At 52.4% G+C, this 12885-nt stretch overlaps 1 protein-coding gene across 6 annotated transcripts in view; it reads right to left on the bottom strand.

The window, feature by feature from the left end:
- LOC102455798 (dedicator of cytokinesis protein 2-like) overlaps positions 1 to 12885 on the bottom strand; it is a 427487-nt gene that overhangs the window by 319735 nt on the left and 94867 nt on the right. For all 6 annotated transcript variants that reach the window (XM_089777669.1, XM_089777670.1, XM_089777667.1 and 3 more), the window contains exons 15-16: positions 3960 to 4058; positions 2999 to 3071 (exon numbers count right to left, since the gene is read on the bottom strand). In XM_089777669.1, coding sequence (XP_089633795.1) covers positions 2999 to 3071; positions 3960 to 4058 — 172 coding nt within the window. The remainder of the gene's footprint in view (positions 1 to 2998; positions 3072 to 3959; positions 4059 to 12885) is intronic.

Below are 12885 nucleotides of genomic sequence, written 5' to 3' on the forward strand. Positions count from 1 at the left end.
GAATCACTGTGGTGAGGGGCAGGTCAGGCAGCACAGAAGAACCCGGGGATGAGAATCACTGTGGTGAGGGGCAGGTCAGGCAGCACAGAAGAACCCGGGGATGAGAATCACTGTGGCAAAGGGACAGGTCAGGCAGCACAGAAGAACCCGAGGATGAGAATCACTGTGGTGAGGGGCAGGTCAGGCAGCACAGAAGAACCCGGGGATGAGAATCACTGTGGTGAGGGGCAGGTCAGGCAGCACAGAAGAACCCGGGGATGAGAATCACTGTGGTGAGGGGCAGGTCAGGCAGCACAGAAGAACCCGGGGATGAGAATCACTGTGGTGAGGGGCAGGTCAGGCAGCACAGAAGAACCCGGGGATGAGAATCACTGTGGTGAGGGGCAGGTCAGGCAGCACAGAAGAACCCGGGGATGAGAATCACTGTGGTGAGGGGCAGGTCGGGCAACACAGAAGAACCCGGGGATGAGAATCACTGTGGTGAGGGGCAGGTCGGGCAACACAGAAGAACCCGGGGATGAGAATCACTGTGGTGAGGGGCAGGTCAGGCAGCACAGAAGAACCCGAGGATGAGAATCACTGTGGTGAGGGGCAGGTCGGGCAGCACAGAAGAACCCGGGGATGAGAATCACTGTGGTGAGGGGCAGGTCAGGCAGCACAGAAGAACCCGGGGATGAGAATCACTGTGGGGAGGGGCAGGTCAGGCAGCACAGAAGAACCCGGGGATGAGAATCACTGTGGTGAGGGGCAGGTCAGGCAGCACAGAAGAACCCGAGGATGAGAATCACTGTGGTGAGGGGCAGGTCAGGCAGCACAGAAGAACCCGAGGATGAGAATCACTGTGGTGAGGGGCAGGTCAGGCAGCACAGAAGAACCCGGGGATGAGAATCACTGTGGTGAGGGGCAGGTCAGGCAGCACAGAAGAACCCGGGGATGAGAATCACTGTGGTGAGGGGCAGGTCAGGCAGCACAGAAGAACCCGGGGATGAGAATCACTGTGGTGAGGGGCAGGTCAGGCAGCACAGAAGAACCCGGGGATGAGAATCACTGTGGTGAGGGGCAGGTCGGGCAGCACAGAAGAACCCGAGGATGAGAATCACTGTGGTGAGGGGCAGGTCAGGCAGCACAGAAGAACCCGGGGATGAGAATCACTGTGGTGAGGGGCAGGTCAGGCAGCACAGAAGAACCCGGGGATGAGAATCACTGTGGTGAGGGGCAGGTCGGGCAGCACAGAAGAACCCGGGGATGAGAATCACTGTGGCAAAGGGGCAGGTCAGGCAGCACAGAAGAACCCGAGGATGAGAATCACTGTGGTGAGGGGCAGGTCAGGCAGCACAGAAGAACCCGGGGATGAGAATCACTGTGGTGAGGGGCAGGTCGGGCAGCACAGAAGAACCCGAGGATGAGAATCACTGTGGCAAAGGGACAGGTCAGGCAGCAGAGAAGAACCCGGGGATGAGAATCACTGTGGTGAGGGGCAGGTCGGGCAGCACAGAAGAACCCGAGGATGAGAATCACTGTGGTGAGGGGCAGGTCAGGCAGCACAGAAGAACCCGGGGATGAGAATCACTGTGGTGAGGGGCAGGTCAGGCAGCACAGAAGAACCCGGGGATGAGAATCACTGTGGTGAGGGGCTGGTCAGGCAGCACAGAAGAACCCGGGGATGAGAATCACTGTGGTGAGGGGCAGGTCAGGCAGCACAGAAGAACCCGGGGATGAGAATCACTGTGGTGAGGGGCAGGTCAGGCAGCACAGAAGAACCCGGGGATGAGAATCACTGTGGTGAGGGGCAGGTCAGGCAGCACAGAAGAACCCGGGGATGAGAATCACTGTGGTGAGGGGCAGGTCAGGCAGCACAGAAGAACCCGAGGATGAGAATCACTGTGGCAAAGGGACAGGTCAGGCAGCACAGAAGAACCCGGGGATGAGAATCACTGTGGGGAGGGGCAGGTCAGGCAGCACAGAAGAACCCGAGGATGAGAATCACTGTGGTGAGGGGCAGGTCAGGCAGCACAGAAGAACCCGGGGATGAGAATCACTGTGGTGAGGGGCAGGTCAGGCAGCACAGAAGAACCCGGGGATGAGAATCACTGTGGTGAGGGGCAGGTCGGGCAGCAGAGAAGAACCCGGGGATGAGAATCACTGTGGTGAGGGGCAGGTCGGGCAGCACAGAAGAACCCGGGGATGAGAATCACTGTGGCAAAGGGACAGGTCAGGCAGCACAGAAGAACCCGAGGATGAGAATCACTGTGGTGAGGGGCAGGTCAGGCAGCACAGAAGAACCCGGGGATGAGAATCACTGTGGTGAGGGGCAGGTCAGGCAGCACAGAAGAACCCGGGGATGAGAATCACTGTGGTGAGGGGCAGGTCGGGCAGCACAGAAGAACCCGAGGATGAGAATCACTGTGGTGAGGGGCAGGTCGGGCAGCACAGAAGAACCCGAGGATGAGAATCACTGTGGCAAAGGGACAGGTCAGGCAGCACAGAAGAACCCGGGGATGAGAATCACTGTGGCAAAGGGACAGGTCAGGCAGCACAGAAGAACCCGGGGATGAGAATCACTGTGGTGAGGGGCAGGTCGGGCAGCAGAGAAGAACCCGGGGATGAGAATCACTGTGGTGAGGGGCAGGTCAGGCAGCACAGAAGAACCCGGGGATGAGAATCACTGTGGTGAGGGGCAGGTCGGGCAGCAGAGAAGAACCCGGGGATGAGAATCACTGTGGTGAGGGGCAGGTCAGGCAGCACAGAAGAACCCGGGGATGAGAATCACTGCGGCAAAGGGGCAGGTCAGGCAGCACACAAGCAGGTGGGGACTGCGTAACGGCTTCCTCCCTGCCACTGGGAAGGCTCGCAAAGCTGTCCCTGACAGAACCACACGCTATTGTCACACTCTGTGCCACTACGTGAGTTTCTCACTCCTGCAGATTGACTAGGGGGGAGGACCTGGCCCTTGTTCAGACTCTCACAGGACAAGACCTGAAGTAGAAGGAAAACTTACAGTCACTGGAAGAGCGGTGCCTGAAGGTGAATCTCAGGTGGGTCCGGTGGACATCCTCGATGGGAATGGCAATCTAGGAGAGAAGAGCCAGCATTACTGAGGGAACAGGCCAGTCACAGGTACATCAGAGTCCATTTGATCCTACGTTTCGATAGAGTCAAAGGTCAACCAAGGATTAAGATGCCTACTCCAGAACCCATTCTGCGTTTAACTAGTAAATTACAGAAATCTGAACACATGACTGTGTCCATCTGTGCATCTGCATCTGTGCATGGTTCTGCATATATGTGGGTGTCTGTGCCCATACCTGGATGTGCACATGCAAATTCACATGTGTATATGGAGGCACCCAGGCATCATATCTGTGTGCATACCCGTCTGTACCAGTATGTGGCCATCCCCCCAAGTCATATTGCAGCTGACTCCCTAGAGAATCAAGCCAGATTTCACTGCGGACAGCAGGCTGGGGCAAGACAGGGAATTCTGTCAGTGCTGTGGGGCTGCCTATGAAGTGCGGAGCTGAGCTGTGCAGCTCCTGTGACTCCCCTCTCTCTCAAGACTCAGAGCCTTGAGGAAAGGAGCTCGTAGTAACCACAGAATCATAGTATCATAGAACCACAGAGCTGGAAGAGACCTCAGGAGTCATCAAGGAGGCTCTGTTTGCAGGGGAGGGCTATGAACTTTGCTCTTTGGGGAGGGATTTCTCTAGGACAAGGAGACCCCTCAGACTTACACAAGAGAAATATGAGAACTGTAATTCTTAACAGTCTGAAGTTCTTCACAGCTCTGCCTAGACTCTGAGTGAGTCAGAAGGAGACAGGCAGAGTCTGAAGGGAGCAGACCTCACATGTCAGGAGTCAGGACCCAGCCAGCTCAGGTTGCAAGTTTCATTTCCAAGATTCCTAGTCACAGATGATCCCTTCCCCAACCACCTCCACAGCATGGGAAAGTTCAAACAGACCTTCATGGTCTCCATCCACCGTTGTTGCCGCTGCTGGTAATAGACCACAGAATGATATTCACTGGAAGGCTTGTCACCAGCACCCTGGAAAATCACATTCTGGGAAGTGGACAGCCAGGGGAGAATCAATTAGTAATGAGCTTTCATGATTACTAGGCAAATAGTTTTCCTGAGCCCAAGCAATTCAGAGCTGCCACAGACACCCAGAAATTCCACAACTTGCACCCCTCCAATGCACTATCTACAATCTACAGCATGTCCTGGAAAATAACCCCTCTCTCTCAGAGGCCTTGAGGGAAAGGCCAATTCTTGCTTATAGACAACGCCCTACCCACAAACACATTCTTTCCAGTAACCACGCAGCACACCTCCATCATAATCACCCAGGAACCCACCCCTGCAATCAGCCCCAGGGCCAACTCTGCACACACGCCTATACCAGCGATTTCATCACTGAACCCAATGACATCAGCCACCAGATCAGAGGCTCATTTAACTGCACATCCACGAATGTGATCTATGTCATCCAATGCCAGCAATGCCCCACTGCCATGTATATTGGCCAAAATGGACAATCTCTACAGGAAAGAATGAATGGACCCAAATCAGATATCTGAAAAGTCAACACACAAAAACCTGTTGGAGAACACTTTAATCTGCCTGGATACTCATTAATGGAGCTCCAAGTCGCCATTTTGTTTCAGACCAATTCCACAAGCCAAATACACAGAGAAGGATTGGAACTTAACTTCATTCACAAGTTTAATTCTTACGCTAAGATACAGGCTGGCTTATACACTATCTTCCACCTTTTAATTACTTAAACAACCAACAAAACAATGAAGGTGCTAATAGTTCTTATCAGCCTCTTCTAACTGCTTGAACCATCTACTCACTGTCTTTCTCTACATTTTTTTCTCCTTTCCACCTCCTTTTTTTCTCTCCCCTGACCCCCTTCCCTTATTTATTCTTGGATCTGCACTTCTAATACTGTCATCTGAAGAAGTGGGTTGTGCCCACGAAAGCTCATGATGCCATCTACATGTTTTGTTAGTCTTTAAACTGCTACTAGAATATTTGTTGTTTTTTAAGTTTTTCCTGTTACAGACGAACTCGGCTACCCCACGAAGCTTTTTAACAATTATGGGCTACAAGCTAACCAATATGCCTACCAGCCCTGGCCAGCAGCATTCCCCTGGCTGCACCAACCTGTCAGAGCATGCTAAGCTCCATGACTGAGCCAATCCACTCTAGCCTTTACCATCCCATCTGGTGGCTTCCAACTACCCACCCACCGCGTGGACTCCTTCCCCTACTGGCTGTGCCATTCTGCACAAACAGGCAGCCCCACTGTGTTACTGTCCTGTCAGCCTAGCATGCATAGTCTCTGCTACAGCTGTACCGTTCTGCACTGAATTACCACTGCCTGTCCCTGGACTGCACTTACCAGTTAGAGCCTATGATGGTGTGTGTGCCCCAAACAGACTAGTAAGTGGTTAATAGAGCCCTAGGGAGCCTACAGAGAAATCAGCCAATAGGAGATGGGTTTTGAGGAGCAGCCAGTCGGGGCACTGCAGGTCCATATAAGAGCCACGGGGCAGAGAAGGGTTAGTGGCTCCCTGGAGCTTAAGGAGGGAACATTCTGCCTGGAGTAGGCTGCAATCCAGTATCACCTTGGACAGAGTAGTGTAGACAGGACCCTGGGGAGAAGAGAAAGGGCTCTGGATGGGATACTAAGACTGAAGAGAGTGCTGTGGCCCCAGCAAAGTGGCCCAGAGAAATGCCGTGATAGTCGAGGCAAAGGAATGTACTAAGTGTGCAAGGAGCTGAGAGAGGAGGTGTCTGAGCCTTTCGCTGTCATCTCTGAAAAGTCATGGGAGTCGGGAGAGATTCCAGAGGACTGGAAAAGGGCAAATCTAGTGCCCATCTATAAAAATGGAAATAAGAACAACCCAGGAAACCACAGACCAGTCAGTTTAACGTCTGTGCCAGGGAAGATAATGGAGCAAGTAATTAAGGAAATCCTATGCAAACATCTGGAAGATGATAAGGTGATAGGGAACAGCCCGCATGGATTTGTAAACCAATCGGATAGGGTATCAAGCCTTGTGGATAAGGGAGAAGAGATGGACTTGGTATACCTAGACTTTAGTAAGGCATTTGACACCTAGATGGGGCTACTATATGGTAGGTGCATAACTAGCTGGATAACCATACTCAGAGAGTAGTTATTAATGGTTCACAATCCTGTTGGAAGGGCATTACAAGTGGGGTTCCTCAGGGGTCTGTTCTGGGACCTGTTCTGTTCAATATCTTCATCAATGATTTAGATGATGGCATAGAAAGTATGCTTATTAAGTTTGCAGATGATACCAAGCAGGGAGGGGTTGCAAGTGATTTGGAGGAAAGGGTCAAAATTCAAAAGGATCTGGACAAACTGGAGAAATGGTCTGAGGTAAACAGGATGAAGTTTAATAAAGACAAATGCAAAGTGCTCCACTTAGGAAGGAACAATCCGTTTCACACACAGAGAATGGGAAGCGACTGTCTAGGAAGGAGTCCTGCAGAAAGGGATCTAGGGGTCACAGTGGACCACAAATTAAACATTAGTCAACAATGTGACATTGTTGCAAAAAACCAAACATGGTTCTGGGCTGCATTAACAGGCGTTTTGTGAGCAAGACACGAGGAGTCATTCTTCTGCTCTACTCTGCGCTGGTTAGGCCTCAGCTGGAGTATTGTGTCCAGTTCTGGGCACCACATTTCAGGAAAGATGTGGAGAAATTGGAGAAGGTCCAGAGAAGAGCAACAAAAATGATTATGAGTCTAGAAAACATGACCTATGCTATGAGGGAAGACTGAGGGTATGTCTACACTGAAGAGTTTTTTCAAAAAACAGCAGTTTTTCCAAAAAACCTCCAGTTACAGCCACACTGCAACTGCATTCTTTCGAAAAAAATTGAAAGAACAGAGGGGGTTTTCCAACATTGGTAAACCTCTCTGTATGAGGAAGAAGCCTTTTCCAAAAGAGCTCTTTCGGGAAAAGATGTGCGTGGACCAGGAAAAGGAGTTCTTTCAAAAGAAGAGGAAAGAGGAAAAAGCACAGGTGCCCTGGTGGCCACTGCATCCATAGTAATCAGAGCTTAAATGTGAGATAGCATCCATTCAGTGTGGATGCTATCTTTCGAAAAAGCAGATCGCTTTTTTGATGCGCTTTTGCTGTGTGGATGCTCTCTTTCAGAAGAAGTTTTCTCAGAAGATCTCTTCCAGGAAAGCTTCTTCTGAAAGTAGCCTGCTGTCTAGATATAGCCTGAAAGAACTGGGCTTGTTTAGTTTAGAAAAGAGAAGACTGAGAGGGGACACAATAGTGGTTTTCAAGTATCTAAAAGGGCGTTACAAGGAGGAGGGAGAAAAATTGTTCTCCTTGACCTCTGAGGATAGGACGAGAAGCAATGGGCTTAAACTGCAGCGAGGGAGGTTTAGGTTGGACATTAGGAAAAACTTCCTGTCAGGGTGGTTAAACACTGAAATAAGTTGCCTAGGGAGGTTGTGGTATCTCCATCACTGGAGATATTGAAGAGCAGGTTGGACAGACACCTGTCAGGGATGATCTAGTCATTGCTTGGTCCTGCCATGAGGACAGGGGACTGGTCTCAATGACCTCTCGAGGTCTCTTCCAGATCTAGGATTCTAAGATTCTATGAACTGACTGCAGTACAGAGGGTCCCTGGTCTGGAATCTGGAGGAGTGGGCAGACCCAGGTACCCTCATTCACCACTGGGGAAGTGGCTGGGCTCCGGAGGAGCTAAACCTCCCCAAAGGGGGAGACCATGTGTAATGACACAGCCAGAGGGCCAACCCACAAAGTGGATGCTGCAGTTCCTGACACTGCAAGAGGAGTTTCAGGCAAACTGTAGGGAAGGAGACACAGAGTGCAGACTGCAGTGGAAGCTGGCCTTATGTTACTCCCCAGAATGACATGGAGGAGGTGGTGAGTTAGGCACACCAAGACAGAGCTCCACAGCTGAGAGAGAACCAGGCTACTGTGAAGCTGCCTTTCTACGCTGGATGCCATCTCTAGAATCATAGAATCATAGAATAATAGGACTGGAAGGGACCTCGAGAGGTCATCGAGTCCAGCCCCCCGCCCTCAAGGCAGGACCAAGCTCCGTCTACACCATCCCTGACAGATGTCTATCTAACCTGTTCTTAAATATCTCCAGAGAGGGAGATTCCACCACCTCCCTTGGCAATTTATTCCAATATTTGACCACCCTGACAGTTAGGAATTTTTTCCTAATGTCCAATCTAAACCTCCCCTGCTGCACTTTAAGCCCATTACTCCTTGTCCTGTCCTCAGAAACCAAGAGGAACAAATTTTCTCCTTCCTCCTTGTGACACCCTTTTAGATATTTGAAAACCGCTATCATGTCCCCCCTTAATCTTCTTTTTTCCAAACTAAACAAGCCCAGTTCATGAAGCCTGGCTTCATAGGTCATGTTCTCTAAACCTTTAATCATTCTTGTCGCTCTTCTCTGTACCCTTTCCAATTTCTCCACATCTTTCTTGAAATGTGGCGCCCAGAACTGGACACAGTACTCCAGCTGAGGCCTAACTAGTGCAGAGTAGAGCGGCAGAATGACTTCACGAGTTTTGCTTACAACACACCTGTTGATACAACCTAGAATCATATTTGCTTTTTTTGCAACAGCATCACACTGTTGGCTCATATTCAACTTGTGGTCCACTATGACCCCTAGTTCCCTTTCCGCCATGCTCCTTCCTAGACAGTCGCTTCCCATCTTGTATGTATGGAACTGATTGTTCCTTCCTAAGTGGAGCACTTTGCATTTCTCTTTATTAAACCTCATCCTGTTTACCTCTGACCATTTCTCTAACTTGCTAAGGTCATTTTGAATTATGTCCCTATGCTCCAAAGAAGTTGCAACCCCACCCAGTTTGGTATCATCTGCAAACTTAATAAGCGTACTCTCTATCCCAATATCTACATCATTGATGAAGACATTGAACAGTACGGGTCCCAAAACAGACCCTTGAGGAACTCCACTTGTTATCCCTTTCCTATCCTCTAACTGCAGAGCAGGCTCCCATCTTCCCAGGAAGGCAGAAAAGGGTTCATGACCCTCCAGAGAGCTTTCACAATTCATTGTCTTGTAACATGATGTGACAGGTTGCACCAGCCCTGCGCTAGGGAAGCAAAGCCTAACCAGGCTCACCTAGCTGAAGGACTCCCGCCCCTGCAGCCCTACTGAGACTGCAGCCCAGGTATAAAGGCCTGGCGAGAGGCTCAGTCTGGGCTGGCTGCTGAGGAGGTAGGGAGCACGGTCAGGGCTCCTGGAGGTGACCTGCCAGTGGGACATGACTGGAGAGCAGCCAGCGAGATAGCCGAGGTGCTGGAGGAAGGGCCCTGGAAGGAGTACGGCGGAGACTGGTAGGAAGTAGCCCAGGGTGGGAGACTGTATCCCGAGGACCACAGTGTGTTCTGGTGGGATTTCCCACTGACCGTGCCACTGTTCAATAGGGCACTGGGCTGGGACCCAGTACAATAGGCAGGGCCTGGGTTCCCCCTACCCCCTTCTCAATCCCCAGTCAGTAGGGCCTGCACCCATTTATTATTCACTTTGGCCACTAGGCCGCACTGCCCCAGCAAGAGGGGCATTTATTATTCTCTCTCCCTGCTGGGCTGCACTGTCCTCATCGAGAGGGATGTGTGTCACTGTCTCTCACTGCTAGGCTGCACTGTCCTCAGCGAGAGGGATGTGTGTCACTGTCTCTCACTGCTAGGCTGCACTGTCCTCAGCAAGAGGGATGTGTGTCACTGTCTCTGACTGCTAGGCTGCACTGTCCTCAGCAAGAGGGATGTGTGTCACTGTCTCTCCCTGCTGGGCTGCACTGTCCTCAGCAAGAGGGATGTGTGTCACTGTCTCTGACTGCTAGGCTGCACTGTCCTCAGCAAGAGGGATGTGTGTCACTGTCTCTGACTGCTAGGCTGCACTGTCCTCAGCAAGAGGGATGTGTGTCACTGTCTCTCCCTGCTGGGCTGCACTGTCCTCAGCAAGAGGGATGTGTGTCACTGTCTCTGACTGCTAGGCTGCATTGTCCTCAGCGAGAGGGATGTGTGTCACTGTCTCTCACTGCTAGGCTGCACTGTCCTCAGCGAGAGGGATGTGTGTCACTGTCTCTCCCTGCTAGGCTGCACTGTCCTCAGCAAGAGGGATGTGTGTCACTGTCTCTGACTGCTAGGCTGCACTGTCCTCAGCGAGAGGGATGTGTGTCACTGTCTCTCACTGCTAGGCTGCATTGTCCTCAGCAAGAGGGATGTGTGTCACTGTCTCTCACTGCTAGGCTGCACTGTCCTCAGCGAGAGGGATGTGTGTCACTGTCTCTCCCTGCTGGGCTGCACTGTCCTCAGCTAGAGGGATGTGTGTCACTGTCTCTGACTGCTAGGCTGCACTGTCCTCAGCGAGAGGGATGTGTGTCACTGTCTCTGACTGCTAGACTGCACTGTCCTCAGCGAGAGGGATGTGTGTCACTGTCTCTGACTGCTAGGCTGCATTGTCCTCAGCAAGAGGGATGTGTGTCACTGTCTCTGACTGCTAGGCTGCATTGTCCTCAGCGAGAGGGATGTGTGTCACTGTCTCTCACTGCTAGGCTGCACTGTCCTCAGCGAGAGGGATGTGTGTCACTGTCTCTCCCTGCTAGGCTGCACTGTCCTCAGCTAGAGGGATGTGTGTCACTGTCTCTCCCTGCTAGGCTGCACTGTCCTCAGCTAGAGGGATGTGTGTCACTGTCTCTGACTGCTAGGCTGCACTGTCCTCAGCGAGAGGGATGTGTGTCACTGTCTCTGACTGCTAGGCTGCACTGTCCTCAGCGAGAGGGATGTGTGTCACTGTCTCTCCCTGCTAGGCTGCACTGTCCTCAGCTAGAGGGATGTGTGTCACTGTCTCTCCCTGCTAGGCTGCACTGTCCTCAGCTAGAGGGATGTGTGTCACTGTCTCTCCCTGCTAGGCTGCACTGTCCTCAGCTAGAGGGATGTGTGTCACTGTCTCTGACTGCTAGGCTGCACTGTCCTCAGCGAGAGGGATGTGTGTCACTGTCTCTGACTGCTAGGCTGCACTGTCCTCAGCGAGAGGGATGTGTGTCACTGTCTCTCCCTGCTAGGCTGCATTGTCCTCAGCGAGAGGGATGTGTGTCACTGTCTCTGACTGCTAGGCTGCACTGTCCTCAGCGAGAGGGATGTGTGTCACTGTCTCTCACTGCTAGGCTGCATTGTCCTCAGCAAGAGGGATGTGTGTCACTGTCTCTCACTGCTAGGCTGCACTGTCCTCAGCGAGAGGGATGTGTGTCACTGTCTCTGACTGCTAGGCTGCACTGTCCTCAGCGAGAGGGATGTGTGTCACTGTCTCTCCCTGCTGGGCTGCACTGTCCTCAGCGAGAGGGTTGTGTGTCACTGTCTCTCACTGCTAGGCTGCACTGTCCTCAGCGAGAGGGATGTGTGTCACTGTCTCTCCCTGCTGGGCTGCACTGTCCTCAGCGAGAGGGTTGTGTGTCACTGTCTCTCACTGCTAGGCTGCACTGTCCTCAGCGAGAGGGATGTGTGTCACTGTCTCTCACTGCTAGGCTGCACTGTCCTCAGCGAGAGGGATGTGTGTCACTGTCTCTCCCTGCTGGGCTGCACTGTCCTCAGCGAGAGGGTTGTGTGTCACTGTCTCTCACTGCTAGGCTGCACTGTCCTCAGCTAGAGGGATGTTTGTCACTGTCTCTCACTGCTAGGCTGCACTGTCCTCAGCGAGAGGGATGTGTGTCACTGTCTCTCACTGCTAGGCTGCACTGTCCTCAGCGAGAGGGATGTGTGTCACTGTCTCTGACTGCTAGGCTGCACTGTCCTCAGCGAGAGGGATGTGTGTCACTGTCTCTGACTGCTAGGCTGCACTGTCCTCAGCGAGAGGGATGTGTGTCACTGTCTCTCACTGCTAGGCTGCACTGTCCTCAGCGAGAGGGATGTGTGTCACTGTCTCTCACTGCTAGGCTGCACTGTCCTCAGCGAGAGGGATGTGTGTCACTGTCTCTGACTGCTAGGCTGCACTGTCCTCAGCGAGAGGGATGTGTGTCACTGTCTCTGACTGCTAGGCTGCATTGTCCTCAGCGAGAGGGATGTGTGTCACTGTCTTTCACTGCTAGGCTGCACTGTCCTCAGCGAGAGGGATGTGTGTCACTGTCTCTGACTGCTAGCCTGCACTGTCCTCAGCGAGAGGGATGTGTGTCACTGTCTCTGACTGCTAGGCTGCATTGTCCTCAGCGAGAGAGATGTTTGTCACTGTCTCTGACTGCTAGGCTGCATTGTCCTCAGCGAGAGGGATGTGTGTCACTGTCTCTCACTGCTAGGCTGCATTGTCCTCAGCGAGAGAGATGTTTGTCACTGTCTCTGACTGCTAGGCTGCATTGTCCTCAGCGAGAGGGATGTGTGTCACTGTCTCTCACTGCTAGGCTGCACTGTCCTCAGCGAGATGGATGTGTCACTGTCTCTCCCTGCTAGGCTGCACTGTCCTCAGCGAGAGGGCTGTGTGTCACTGTCTCTGACTGCTAGGCTGCACTGTCCTCAGCGAGAGGGCTGTGTGTCACTGTCTCTGACTGCTAGGCTGCACTGTCCTCAGCGAGAGGGATGTTTGTCACTATCTCTGACTGCTAGGCTGCACTGTCCTCAGCGAGAGGTCTGTGTGTCACTGTCTCTCACTGCTAGGCTGCATTGTCCTCAGCGAGAGGGATGTTTGTCACTATCTCTGACTGCTAGGCTGCACTGTCCTCAGCGAGAGGGATGTGTGTCACTGTCTCTGACTACTAGGCTGCACTGTCCTCAGCGAGAGGGATGTTTGTCACTGTCTCTCACTGCTAGGCTGCACTGTCC

The sequence above is a fragment of the Pelodiscus sinensis genome, chromosome 4 (assembly GCF_052426305.1).
Source record: "Pelodiscus sinensis isolate ZL-2025 chromosome 4, ASM5242630v1, whole genome shotgun sequence".
Lineage (NCBI taxonomy): Eukaryota > Metazoa > Chordata > Testudines > Trionychidae > Pelodiscus > Pelodiscus sinensis.